The 15,393-nt window shown below is 35.6% G+C and overlaps 1 protein-coding gene across 1 annotated transcript in view; it reads left to right on the top strand.

Annotated features, from left to right (window-relative positions):
- Positions 1-15,393, top strand: part of LOC111155121 (ATPase 13A4) — a 129,029-nt gene that overhangs the window by 55,580 nt on the left and 58,056 nt on the right. Inside the window, exons 6-8 of the mRNA XM_022515186.1 lie at positions 3,973-4,042; positions 5,542-5,676; positions 9,349-9,418. Coding sequence (XP_022370894.1) covers positions 3,973-4,042; positions 5,542-5,676; positions 9,349-9,418 — 275 coding nt within the window. The remainder of the gene's footprint in view (positions 1-3,972; positions 4,043-5,541; positions 5,677-9,348; positions 9,419-15,393) is intronic.

Genomic DNA, 15,393 nt, shown 5'->3' on the forward strand with positions numbered 1-15,393 from the left:
TGTGGTCTATTCTGGAGAAGTTCCATGTGTACTAGAGAAGAATGTGTATTCTGTTGTTTTGGGATGGAATGTTCTAAATATATCTGTAATGTTCATCTTGTCCAGTGTGTCATTTAAAGCTTTTATTTCCTTGTTGATCTTTTGCTTAGATGATCTGTCCATTTCAGTGATGGGGGTGTTAAAATCCCCTACTATTGCTGATTATTGTCAATGCATTTCTTTGATTTTGTTATTAATTGGTTTATATAGTTGGCTGCTCCCATGTTAGGGGCATAGGTATTTAAAATTATTAGATCTTGTTGGACAGACCTTTTAAGTATGATATAGTGTCCTTCTTCATCTCTTATTATAGTCTTTGGCTTAAAATATAATTTATCTGATATAAGGATTGCCACCCCAGCTTTCTTTTGATGTCCATTAGCATGGTAAATTGTTTTCCACCCCTTCACTTTAAATCTGGAGGTGTCTTTGGGACTAAAATGAGTTTCTTGTAGGTTGAATATTAATGGGTCTTGTTTTTTTTTTATCCATTCTGATGCCCTGTGTCTTTTGATTGTGGCATTTAGCTCATTTACATTCAGGGTAACTATTAAAAGATATGAATTTAGTGCCATTGTATTGTCTGTAAGGTGACTGTTACTGTATATTTTCTCTGTTCCTTTCTGGCCTGTTACTTTTAGGCTCTCTTTTTGCTTAAAGGATGCCTTTCAATATTTCCTATAGGGCTGGTTTGGTGTTTGCAAATTCTTTTAATTTTTGTTTGTCCTGAAAGCTTTTTATCTCTCCTTCTATTTTCAATGACAGCCTACCTGGATATAGTATTCTTGGCTGCATATTTTTCTCATTTAGTCCCCTTAATATATCATGCCAGTCCTTTCTGGCCTGCCAGGTCTCTGTAGATAGGTCTGCTGCCAATCTAATAATTCCACCATTGTATGTTATAGACCTCTTGTCCTGAGCTGCTTTCAGGATTTTCTCTTTGTCACTGAGACTTGTAAGTTTCACTTTTAGATGATGGGGTGTGGACATATTTTTATGGATTTTGAGGGGGCATTCTCTGTGCCTCCTGGATTCTGATGATTGTTCCCTTCGCCAAATTAGGGAAATTCTCTGCTATAATTTGCTCCAATATACTTTCTGCCCCCCTCTCTCTTTCTTTTTCTTTTTCTGGAATCCCAATTATTCTAATATTGTTTTGTCTAATGGTATCACTTATCTCTTGAATTCTCCCCTTATGGTCCAGTCGTTGTTTGTCTCTCTTTTGCTCAGCTTCTTTATTCTCTATTATTTGGTCTTCTATATCACTAATTCTCTCTTCTACCTCATTTATCCAGTAAGAGCCTCCATTTTTTATAGCACCTCATTAATAGCTTTTTTTCAAAATTTCAACTTGGTTAGGTTTTAGTTCTTTTATTTCTCCAGAAAAGGATTTTATTTCTCCAGAAAGGGATTCTCTAATATCTTCCACGCTTCTTTCATGCCCAGCTAGCACTTTGATAATCATCATTCTTAACTCTAGTTGTGACATATTACTTATGTCTATATTGATTAGGTCCCTAGCCATTGGTACTTCCTCTTTTTTTTTTTTTTTTTGTGATGAGTTTTTCCACCTTGTCATTTTATCCAGATAAGAACAGATGAATGAGAAAACAAAATGCTAAAAAGGTAGCAATGACCCCAGAAAAATATACACTAACCAAATCAGAAGCGACCCAAAACTGTGGGGAGAAGAAAGGGGGAAAAAAAGAAAAAAATATATATGTATATATATTGGACTGGTTAATAGAATAGAACCACATACTTGATTTTGGGTGTATTTTGGTCTCTTAGAAGAAACTACTTCCCAAAATTTTAAAGAAAGAAAAACTTATCTATATACAAAAATAAGGTAAACACAATGAAGGGATGGAATATGACTGTAAAGATGAAAATTAAAAAGGATTCTAAAAAAGGAACTGATAAAGATAAGAAGTTGGTTAAAAAAAAGAAAAAGGAGGAAAGAATGTGATCAGGATGGAGACTAGAACAAAGCCATGTGCTAGATTTAGGGTATATATTGATCTGTTAGAAGAAACTGTATCCCAAAATTTTAAAGAAAAAAAAAAACTTATATGTGTACAAAAAATAAGGTTAAATACAATGAAGGGATAAAATATGACTATAACAATGAAAATTTAAAAAGATTTTTAAAAGACATTGATAAGATCAAATAGTTAAAAAACATAAAAATAAGAAAGAGAAAAATACAAAAAATAGAATAAGAAAAAAATTTTTTAAAATTTAACTTTGAAAGACTAAAGATTCATGGAAAAAAAAGCCGTGAATTCTATGTGTTGCTTTTCCCTAGCTCTGGCATTCTGCAGTTCTCATTGATTAGTGAACTTGGTCTTGGCTGGATGTTCTTGTTGATCTTCTGGGGGAGGGGCCTGTTGTAGTGATTCTCAAATGTCTTTGCCTGAGGCAGAATTGCACTGCCCTTGCCAGGGGCCAGGCTAAGCAATCTGTTCCTTCAGTTCGCTCTCGGTAGCCTTTTTTTTTTTTTTTTAAATATTTTATTTATTTATTTGACAGAGCGAGAGAGCACAAGTAGGCAGAGAGGCAGGCAGAGACAGAGAGGGAAGCAGGCTCCCCACTGAGCAGTGAGTCTGATGGGGGGCTCAATCCCAGGACCCTGGGATCATGACCTGAGCTGAAGGCAGAGGCTTAACCCAGTGAGCCTCCCTGGTGCCCCTCTCAGTAGCTTTTGTTCCCTGAATGCTTTCCATAGAGCTTTGAAGGATGGGAATGAAAAGGTCAGCCTCCCACTCCTCAGTGCACCCTCAGAGAAAAGCAGTCAATCACTCCTTCTCCCTGGTCCCTGGTGGGGCTCTGTACTCACCTGACCTGTGACTGAGCATTTCTATCTATGGTGCACAACCCAGTTTGGAGTCTCCAAACCCAGCAGATTCCTGCAGTGTGTTCCCGCACTGCTCCTCTCAGAGGAGGAAGGAAGGGATCTCTCCAGATCTGCCACTTGTGGGATCCCTGCTTGAAGAGCAGTGGCCCGACTGTGCCTTGGATCACAGTTTAAGGCAACTTTGATCTGAGAGACCACTTCTTGTCTCCATCTCTGCAGCTGGCTTCCCTGCTCTGATACCTGGAGGTTCTGCCACACTCAGACACCCCCAGTCTCTCTGTGACCCTGAGGGTTCTGAGACCACATTGTCCCCACGAGGGCTCCACCCCCTGCTTAGCTTCTGGAGGGATATCCTTCAGGGGAGCAGACTTCTAAAAGTTCTGATTTTGTGCTCCACTGCTCTCTCACTTCCCAGGAGCAGGCCCCTGCCCCCATATGTTGTTTTGGATTCACTTCTCCACACGTCCTACCTTCCAGAATGTGCTCAATTTTCTGTTCCTAGAATTCCTGCTCTTCTTCTCTTCAATCTCCTGTTGAGTTTGTAGATGTTCAGAATGGTTTGATAACTATTTAGCTGAACTCCTGGGACCTGACGATATTTAGGTCTCCTACTCCCCTGCTATCTTGCCTGCAGTCTAATGTCCCCAACATCTTTTCTTAAAACAAATTCTGCAGCTTCCCACAGCTGAACAAGTGTAGGAAGGTAAAACGATTTTCTTGTAATTATCCCTCCATCCCACATTCACAGAGCCAAAGTTGGGGACAGAGTTGAGAGAATGCCAATCTCGAAACTACCTTAATGAGGCAATGGCTAAATTAAATACCCAAATTGCCATCAGGGAAATATTTAGACCTTAGGAAGAGTCAATTCAACAGATGCAAAAAGATCAAGTTTATTGTTTTTGGCCTTGGGAACTCTCCCCTTCCTCAGTTATTTTGAAAAGGATGGGGACATTATGTAACAAGGGGGGCTTTTGTTGATTGTGAGAGAGTGAAAAGAACTTTTTGTGAACAAGTAAAAAGTGGGTTTCATTTTTATTATTAATAACTAACTGATCTATGATCTCTCTCTATAGGAGGTTAATATGTGGGCCTAATACTATTGATGTTGAAATCACACCAATTTGGAAACTACTTATCAAGGAGGTAATCAGTACTTTCTCTTCATCCTGGCTGGAGAATAAAGGAGTTCAGTTCAATTAAAAGATCAGGAATGCTACGTGTCAATACATAACTGTAATTTGGGATATTTTAAAAAAATACAAAGTATAGTTTCTTCATATCTCTCTTCTACTCTTTTTCTCAGAGACCATCTTTTGTACATGTTGCCTGATACAATATAGGATATGATGCTGATGTATCCACTTATCCTTTTATAACTGGATAAACATACATTTCTTCTCTTTCTTTCCTTTCTAATCCTATGTTTCTTAGTCTGTCTCAAATTTGTGAAACTGAAATAATAATTAAAAATTTAAAAAACTCAGAACTTTTCTTATGAGCACAATATACAATTTCTTCAACATCTAAAATTATAGGAAGAAAAACATCTGCTTGGACTTACTAGTTTTCTCCATCTCAATGTGGGTGTGGGAGGAAAAAAAGGACTTGAACATCATTTAATGAGTTGAATTTTTCCTCTTTGACTCTACTACTGGGCTTATTTTTCATTTAGCCATGATTATTATGAAACTATAACCATACAGCTGTACTCTGGGTCTTTTCTTGCACTTTGCTACTTCCTTTATAAAAAACATACTAAATTTAAGGTACTTTCTGAATATTTCTAGCAAGTTTTCTTTCAGGAATGGAAGGAAGCAAAAGAAACTGAAAGGAAATGTTTCTGTGTGTTCCTTCCCTAGCCAGAGTCAAGGAATAATGTTCCCATCCTAAACAAATGGAAAGAAACTAGAAACTATTGGAGTAAGGGCACAAAAAGTCTTAAACCAAAACAGGCTAACGACTGTTGGAGTTAGCCTCTCCTTTCTCCACATTGTTCTAGATATTCAGCGACGTTTCCCACTTTCAGCTTGGCTCTCTACTTATGAGCAATTGTGGTCTTCAACTTAGCCATTAATCTAAGGTATTTTGATGGCTTTGAAGATCGTAGATGGTGTGTCATAAGAAAGAACAACAGACTTGAGAACATTTTAACTTTGTAAACCTGGAGTCTTAACTTCCGCCTTCTTATGGCCAGTACATGTAAATAGGACCTGGAAATATTCACACCCGACACCCTTGCGATGGTCAGTATGAGGATCCATGAGACACTACTTTGTAAATGATAAGGTTAACAGTGATTACAAGTAAGGGCTCCAGGGCCAGATTGCCTGGGTTCAAGCCCTAATCTGTGGCTATTGCAGCTGCGTGACCTTGAGCAAGTTTGTCAAGGTCTGGGAGACTCAGCTTCTCCACCTTTTCAACGGTGATAAGTAATAGCTTCTGGGTAATAAGGTAATTATGGAAATTAAAAGAGAAATTTCAAGTAAAGTTGCTCAGTGCAGTGTCTGGCATATGACAATTGCTGAATAAATTTAATAAGAATGAGAATATCGTATAGGGTGATTTATGAAAGCAAACAAGTCAATGAATAGCTAATGTGAAGACTAATTATTCCTTTTGTCTTCCTGTTTTCCTGCCAACAGGTTTTAAATCCATTTTACATATTTCAACTCTTCAGTGTCTGTTTGTGGTTTAGTGAAGACTATAAGGAATATGCTTTTGCCATCATAATTATGTCCATCATGTCCATAGCTTTGACGGTCTATGATCTCAGAGAGGTGAGTTTTTTCCACCAATCTTGTGGCCACAGAAAGGGATCAGTAGGAACTTTATTGAAATTTTGTTAGAAAGAAGAATCAGGAAATAGTTATTGCCAACTCTACAATAAATGAGACCAGGTTTGTGAATATCTAACATAAGTACTTATGCCGAATAATGTTATTCCTTTTCCTTCTCTCACATCCCAATTCCTAACCTTCCAAGTTATGTTTTCCCCTCTTAAGTTTACTCAGGCTGATCAGCCAGAAGATACAAATTCTATGAATTGTGAATAAGTGAAAAAATATATTCAGAGAACACTGTTAGATCCTGAAGGTGGTGGGAGAGGGTAGAAGGTGAAAGAGTCTATTTAATAATGACTCTTTTGCCCATTTTGTTTGGATGGTACTTATTCGTTAAAGCCTGAGTCCAACACTTGGCTTTCTTTATGCCCACATCAAGGGGTCTAAGAGCTTTTGGGAAAAAGTCATGTAGAAGAGATTGGTTGATCACAGTCTCCCATTCTCAAAAATAAGGTTTCAAACCAAACTCTCCTCACTTTTTATGAGATGCCCAATTACTCTTATTCCATTCCTCTAATTCAGCAGATAATCTCCCCTCTTGTTCCACAAAGAAGATAGAAACTATAAGATAGGAATTTGCTCAACTCCCTACCCACCAACTCCCAAATGACCCTGTCTCTGCCTCCCTTCTGCCCTGCCCTCTTATTACAGAGGAGAAAGGGCACTCTGCCTGAGCTTGCAATAGCATCCTTTTCCATCTGCTCAGGGTACTTACGTGGTCACTGAATGACCTCCTCAATCACTCCCCCAACAGCCTTTCTATCAGCATTAAACATGCTCAAGGGAAGTAACAATCCCCTCTCTTGATAAATCTTCTACATTTAGCTACTACTCAGCCTCTCTTCTTCTTTTTGTAGGAAAACTTCTTTATGCATGCTCTCATGACTTACTGATCTCCCTCTCACTTTTCGCTATACTGACCTGATTTTCACTTTTGCGACTCCATTAAAAAAACTCTTGTTAAGGTCACCACTATAATCCTAAGCCCATAGGTAGTTTTAATTTTTTTTAATTCCTTTTTTAAACTAGTTATTTTTTTCTTAGTAGAAGGAGTAATACATGGACATAATTTTTAAAAGACTCAAATAGGACAATACAGTGTAAATAAAAAATAAATATCCCTCCGACCTTGGTTCTCCCAGTATCTAGATCCCCTTTCTGAAGGCATCCACTGGGTCCAAATGTTCTATAATGTTTAGCAGTATTAAACACATGTACACTCATTTGCTTCACACAAATGGAAATACGCTATGCACACTGTTCTGCACTTGCATTTTTCACCCAATATATCTTAAATATCATTCCAAATCTGCACAAATGTGTTTTCTCTAGATGTACCATAATTTTTAAACCAGTTATGTTGTTGGATATTTAGATCGTTTCTAGTTTTTTGCTATTAAAATAATGACAATTCTTGGGGCTCCTGGGTGGCTCAGTGGGTTAAAGCCTCTGCCTTCAGCTCAGGTCACGATCCCGGAGTCCTGGGATCGAGCCCCGCATCGGGCTCTCTGCTCAGCTGGGAGCCTGCTTCCCCCTCTCTCTGCCTGCCTCTCTGCCTACTTATGATCTCTGTTTGTCAAATAAATAAATAAAATTTAAAAAAAATAATGGCAATTCTTGCACATATACCTGTCCCCACCTCCACGTATATGTGTTTTTATAAATATATATAAATTGTGAATATGCATAATTTATATTACATGCATAAATAATATGCATAATTAATATACATATTATATAACAGGTATATTGTCTACTTATATATGACTTGTATGGAGATATAAAATTTCTATACTTGAAATTATAATTATAAACTAGATATATTATTTTAATAGATGTGGTCAAAATGCCTCTTAAACAAGGAATACTAATTTATACTCCTCCCAATAGTAGATGAGTGTTGTTTTCCTTATCTTTGCCAATATAAGTGAAAATAGAATCCCATAACTTTAACAGCATGTTTTCCATTATGATTGGAGTACTTGCTCATGTCCTAAGCTGTTTGTATTTTTTCACTGTGAACTGTATTCATGTCCTCCATTAATTTTTATTGGATTGTTAGTCTTTTGTTTGCTGATTTTATAGTCCTCCTCCCACAGTGGATTTTTTTTTTTTTTTTTTTTTTTTGCATTGCAGGTTTCGCTAACCCTCTCCCTTGCATTGGACAGTTAACTGCTCCATTGCTTCTTTCTGAAATGCTCTTTCCCTTAGGCTTCAGACACACACTCTCATCCTCTCTAGTAGTTCTTTCTCAATCTCTTTTTATAGTTCCTCCTCTTTACCTGGCTTTTCCTTGGGGAGGAGTGTCTCAACATCAAAACAATATGCAAACTATAGCATCATTATATTAGCATCAGGTAGCATCATTATATCATTTCCTACCCAGTTTTATTATTGCTTCTACTAACACTATGTCTTTTTGGCCTTTTCACGTGACTATATTAAGAGATTCTTCATTATTCTTATAACTGTATACCAATGAATTCTAAAGTGACTTTTAAATTTATAAATATTTCAAATCCAAATATTTCTTTTGAGTTTGACATTCGTAGATTCAACAATCTATTTGATTCAAAGCCACTTTTTTCGGGAAGATTTTTACTGCTTCCATTGGTTATATATGCTCCAAAAGCACATTTTTTCCCCTTATTTCTGATTGTAATGATACCTTTATGTTTGTGATTATTTGATTAAAAATATTTTTCCCAGTGGGTTGTAAATCCCTTGCTGGTAAGAATCATATCCTTTTTTTCTTTTTTAACCATTGCATCTCCACCTCTTAGCATAGTCCCTGGCACATAAAGGTTGTTTAATAAAAGTTGAGTGAATGCAAAAATGAATAAAAGAATATGTTAACAATAGAACACTCTATCTTTCACCTTATATTATTCTACTAATCATTCTTAGGACATATTAGTCAGATCTGTAAATGGTTTGATGTCAGAGATTTAGGGGGTGTCTTAAATAGCAAAATCAGAATAAAAAAATGAATACACTAAATGATTAGGAGTTTTAACTCCTAGAAGCAGGTAGTTCTTTTACACAACAGTTTCTTAATGTGAAATCTAATATCATTTTATTATATCTTTCTTTTCTATCTTGTTATGGATTCACTCTCCGTGTCCTGTGTATTTCATATATTAATACAACATAAACTATGAGGAAATAGCAGGAACCGCCAAACTCCTTATAAAGTTATAGATTAGGAACTCTGATGTGGGATAACTCAAGCCTGAAATAATGCTTAGTTCTTGAAGCTATTTAGGTATAAACACCTATCTTGAATGATTAAAGTTCTTGATGTTCTCAACTGAAGGAACTAAAGACAAATTTATGGTTATCAAAAACAACTTTGAGTGAACCAAGCAGGCTGGGAAATTCCTTTCTACCAAAGAACACATACTTCTTATTGTTGGTAAGCAGGACAGCAAGCTGGATGACTTTTCTGTTGACTGATAGGCTACTTAGTCCTTTGTTTTTAGCCAGCATATTCAGTCAGGAACAAGACAGTGTTCTAACTTTAAAGAGACAAATGCTTTACTGAATTAATACTTTGGATGTATCTTCAAATACGTAAGCCTTTTCCTATTTTCCTTTCCTCTCTTTCAGCAATCTGTAAAACTTCACCGCCTAGTGGAGTCACATAATAGCATTACAGTCTCTGTATGTGGGAGAAAAGGTAAGTCTTATTCATTTAGATCTATGTGTGTTCGTATGAATCAAAACAGGATTTAAATTTTTATCTCTGTTTCTACTACTCTCATCTTCATATGCATTTTTTTTTCTGTACATTTACCTAATGGAATAAAGTGCTTGAGGCATTTTCGCCTTAAAAAAAAAAACAAACTTTACTGGGGCGTCTGGGTGGCTCAGTGGGTTAAAGCTTCTGCCTTCAGCTCAGGTCATGGTCTCAGGATCCTGGGATCGAGTCTCGCATCCGACTCTCTGCTCAGCAGGGGGCCTGCTTCCTCCTCTCTCTCTGCCTGCCTGTCTGTCTACTTGTGATCTCTGTCTGTCAAGTAAATAAAAAAATCAAAATAAAATAAAATAAAATAAACATTAAAAAAATCTCTCTTGAGATAAAATTGACATATAATTAACTGAACATATTTAAAATGTACAATTTGATAGATTTTAACTTATGTACATCTGTGTAACTACCCATGAAACTATCACCACAATAATGATAATGACTGTCCATTACTCCCAAAGGTTGCCTTGTACCTGTTTGTAATCCCTCTTCTCAACCTCTCTCTCTCCCCATCCCCATCCTTAGGCAATGATTTTGCATGTTTAGAACTGTATATAAATGGTATTATCCAGTAGGCATTTTTATGTCTTTTATAACGTATTTTGGGATAATTTTACAGGGATCCAATTCATAATTATTTTAAAATGTGTCCTTTTGTTAAATATGTCAATAGTTTATTCCTTTTTTATTCCTGAGGCTAACCCCTGTGTATGGATAGATTGGTTTGAATTTCCATTCACCTACTGATGGGAAATTTGAATTGTTCCTAGTATTGGACTACTACAAATGATGTCTCAATGAAAATTTGGGTTCAAGTCTTTGCATGAACATACACTTTCATTTTGTATGGGAAAATACATAATTGTGGAATGGCTGGGTCATATGGGCAGGTAAATGTTTAACTTTTTAAAGAAACTGCCCAACTGTTTCCCTAAGTGTTTGTACCATTTTGCATTCTTACTGGCAGTGTATGAGAATTGTAGGGCCTCCACATTCTTGTCTATACTTGGTATGGTCATTTTTTAAAATTTTAGCCATTTTAACAGATGTGTAGTGGTATCTCTTTGTAGTTTTAATTTGCATTTCCCTAGTGACTAATGGCACTGACCATCTTTTCAATGCTTATTTTCTACTTATATATCTTGTTGGTGAAGTATCTGTTCAAATCTTTTGCTTATTATGTTGTTTTCTCTAATTAGCTTTTGAGAAGAAGTTCTTTCTATATTCTGAATCCAAAGCCTTTATCAGAAATATGATTTGTAAAGATCTTCTATCACTCTATGACTTATCGTTTCCATTTTCTTTACAGTGTCTCCCAAAGGGTGGATATTTCTACTGTTAAAGTCCAGTTTATCAAATTTTCCTTTTGTGGACCTTGCTTTTTGCATTACATCTAAGACACCTTTGACTAACCCAAGGTTATTAAGCTTTTCTGTGGTGTCCTAATGTAAATAAGTGCTTCATATGTAAGTTTTTAATGAATATCTATTCAATAAATTGAGGTGAGGTACTTTTTGAGATTCAAAAATACATTTTTATAACAATACATAGGAAAATATGAGTTGCTTTCTTTTTAGAATGAGTTCATCAAATCCTTCTCAATATTAACGGCTACAAGCTGGAGCCCTGCTTGGAAATTCTACACATTTGGGAAATTTGTTAAAGGTTAGAGTAGATTGAACAGATTTAACACTATTTAACAACTTTGTTGCATAGGAGGGTAGGCAGTACAAAGAAGGAAATTTTCCTAAAGGATTGAAGAGTCTGAACAATGCATTTTATCAAGAAATGATCGACATTTTTCAAAATGGGATAGTAATTATGAGTATGGGCTGGTGGATATAATTCTGGTTTTTCTTTATCCAACCCTATGAACATATCTATCTGGTTCCCAGGAGAGGGGGCCATAATTAACAACTGCAACAGATATTTTCCTATAACACAAAGTAGCAAACAAAAATCTTATATATATAAAATATATAAAATTTGTAGCCCAAGCAGAAATGACTTGGGTTCCAGGATCAAAATGTTACATAAAATATAGAGTGATGCCCCCTCTCACACTTTATCTCAGACCTCCACAAAATGGGGTTCTTTACAAAAGGGAAATGTCCTGCATATGAGAGAGAGAGAGAGAGAGAGAGAGAGAGAGAGAGAGAGAAATACACACTCAGATCAAATCAAGTGTTGCCAGTTTAACAGTTGGTAGCAAAACCCAGGCTGTTTGCTTAGGTTTATTTACTTATGGCCGCTAAAATTTTGTGGTTGCTCCTGGAAATTTGGATACTTAGCAGTAACCAAGTTAGCTTTGGTGAATAGAAGAACATGTTTTTGAACTCATGAATAATCAGCAACACTGCCACCTATTCCTTTCTTGAGACTATTGGTGAAGTCCTTGGTGGTTAGCTGATAGCCATGAGTGTACTGTTTTGTTTTCTCCAGGTATAAAAGGCCTTCTCCAGACTAGACATCATTAATGAGTCTTCTAATGGACAAATATACTTGAAATCTTTCAGAACAATTCTTTGCTCCCTACTATAAATTAGCATAGATCTGGTCTTCTAGTTATCTTTCCCTTCAGGCACGATAGGAAACTTAATGTAATAGGTGGAGTTCTGCCCACTGTGAAGGAGAATGACGATGGTCTTCTCCACAGTTATTCTGGGACTCTTTTAAGCCAGGATCTAATACTATGAAGTGTTTAGGATTCTTTCCTGTCTATTAGTGGCCATAAAAAACTTCATCTGAGATCTTAGATGTACACTGAGGAAGAGACAACAGAATGACAGAATTGGGAAGAAGACATGTTGGGCAGTGAGAAAACTATTTTTGAAATTCACTTGGACTTCCACCTTCTGCTTAGATCTTATTTTGTATATAACTCTTCTACTTGATAGTTGAATGCTGTTGGGAACTCATAATTTATATGGTCAGTCTTATCAAATAATGTTAAACTCATGATAGATGGGCAGTCTCCCTTAGAGATTAATAGTGACAAACGCAAAACAAAAACTACATTGTTTTTTAAGATATTCAGTTTTAGCTTTCACATTTAGATCTATATTGCATTTCAAGTTTTTTTTTTTTAATTGAAGTTCATTCTTTGCAAATAGACATTCAAATATTTCAATACCATTTGTTGAAAGGACTGTCCTTTCTCCACTGGGTTGTCTTTGCATCTTGGTCAAATATTGCTCATACACAGGTGGATCTGTTTTTGGACTCCCTATTCTGTTCTACTCATCTATCTGCTTGTCTTTATACCAATGCCATCAAATGGCTTTATAATTAGTTATGCATAAACGATGAATCTTGGAACACTGAAAGAATAAAATAAAGTTTAAAAAAAATAAAGAATGGGTGAATGAAGAAAAAAAATAGTCTTTAAATAGGATAATGTTAGTCCTTGAGCTTTGTTCTTCTTTTCAGTGTTGCTTTGCTGATATTGGAACCTTTGAGTTAGAATCAAACTGTCAATTTCTAACAAGAAAAAAACATGATGAAATTTTGATTAGGATTGTGTTGAACCTATAGATTAATTTGTGAAAAATGGATATGTTAATAAATTTGGGTCTTCTGTCTTATGGATATGGTGTATGTCTCCATTTTTCAATCTTTGTTAATTTGGTCTTTGATTTCTCTCAGCGATGTTTTGCAGTGTTCGGTGTATGGGTCTTACACATTCTAAGATGCATTCCTAAATATTTCATGATTTTGATGCTATCAAGAGTGGTAGTTCAAAAGGTATATGTTCAATTGTTCATTTGCTAGTAGCTTCTTCAAATGCATGTGATGATTAGTCTCTATAGACTGTCATGTCTATATTCTGAAGTCAGGGAGACCTCTGGATTTTGTCTGGGTTCCCCCTTCCTGCACAATGGCCTGGGAACTCTCTAAAGACAGTAAAATGAGCAATTGTAGGGCATCTTCACTTGTTTCCTGTCTTTTGTTGTTTATGTTAGGTATTTAAAACCATTGTTTCATATATTTTGTATATGAATATCGATACATATATGAATCGATACATGTATGAATATATGTATATCGCATTTGTTTTGGATGGGAAGATAGATCTGCTCCTTTTTGTAGCTGAAGTAAAACTTCCCCCTTTAAAAACACCCTGATCATTTTCTTGTTTAACGTTTTGTGATGAAATGTTTTGCATACATACAACGAGAAGAATATGATAATGAAATCCCATGTAGTGATCACTTAGACTCAACAATTATAACACATTGAATCTTTTTCATCCCTCTCTCTGGATTATTTTTGAACTATCCCAGATATCATATAATTTAATGTGAAAAAAATGCAGTATGTATGTAAAATATAAAGATTCCTTTTTAATTCTTTTACCTAAAAAAAAACCTAAAATAATTCCATAATTTAAAAAACTCAATTACGTAGAAGGGTTGAAATTTTCCCAATTGAATCACAAGTGTGTGTTTATACATGTGTATATTTTCCAATAATATTCAAATAAAGCCCACATCTTGCTATTAGTTGATAAGTCTCTAGTTTCTTTGAACTCTACACATTCCTTCCTTTATATCTTACATTTTTCCTCACAAATTTTTTATTGAGGAAAGCAAATAGTTCATCCTAGGGGTTCTACAGTTTAGATTATATTGGTTACATATTCATAAAATTATTTAACATGATTTTCTGTGGTTTACACTTCCTGTAAATTGGTTGTTAGAGGCTTGAGTTTTTGACAAGAATATTTCATAGTTGATATTGCATACTTCCAATGAGAGATACATACTGATTATCTTCTTTTTGTGATGTTAGCAGACATAAATGTTTATGACTTAGATTAACTATTTCATTAAGAGTTTGAAATTTCTACTTCTATCATATGATTTTCACATACTAAGTGGAATATTTATGTAAAGAAAAACACTCTCCTCAACTATTTCATTACCCTGAGATTCAGTTTGTTTAAGAAAGACAAAATTAATATTCGATTATTTCCTTTTATGTACCAGCTTTCAGAATAATGGGTTGATCCTTTAGCATTACTTAAAGGATTTTTTAGTGTCATTATGCGTTCATATGGGTCGACACATTTCCATCCATGGCAATTTTTATTCTTACTGTGCTCAAATTTTCTCATCTTTGGCTTTTGAGGGCCTCCTCTGGTTGGCTTCTGACTTCTTCTGCTATGACCCCAGTAGCCTTTAAAAAAGTTTTGTTGCTTTCTGATATGATATGATATTCCAAACTTACCTTGGACAATCCCTGCTCCAAACCTGGACACATCCTTTTTTCCAAAGAGCTCTTATATATTATAGACCTCAACCAGAGCGCTCAGAGTGTTCATTTCTATGGTGTTAGTCACTATTGCTTGGCCTTTTCAGAAGACAGATCTAGTCTTCTGACATTTCTTTTTAGAGAAGGAGAGAGAAAGAGTAGGGGGAGTGGCAGAGGGAGAGAAAATCTTAAGCAAGCTCCATGCCCAGCCCAGATCCTGACACGGGGCTCAATCTTGCAACCTTGAGATCATGACCTGAGTCGTAATCAGGTCGTTGGATGCTTAACCGATAGTCACGCAGGACCCCCATCTTCTGACATTTCTAATTCAAGTTTAGAATTGCGAGCTTTTTACTTAACTTTGTTGATTTTACTTTAGTCTCTCCTTTATCTCAGAAGTTGCAATTCTCAATGACAGCAACAAATTACTCATTTGCTCTATACCTCATACACAGTAATCTCAGAGTTGAAAGCCAAAATACCCGGAAGGAATATAATTCCTAAAAACAATTTGAGATTTTGTTGGAGTTTTTCTTTTCCTCTGTTTGTGATATACCATATGAAATGTACAAATTATATGTTTAAAAAAAACTTATGTTTCAAAGTTACTTGAAATGTTCTTCTCTGTATGGTTATATCCGCAACTCAAT

The sequence above is a fragment of the Enhydra lutris genome, unplaced genomic scaffold (genome assembly GCF_002288905.1).
Source record: "Enhydra lutris kenyoni isolate GAN:26980312 unplaced genomic scaffold, ASM228890v2 scaffoldscaffold39, whole genome shotgun sequence".
NCBI lineage: Eukaryota > Metazoa > Chordata > Mammalia > Carnivora > Mustelidae > Enhydra > Enhydra lutris.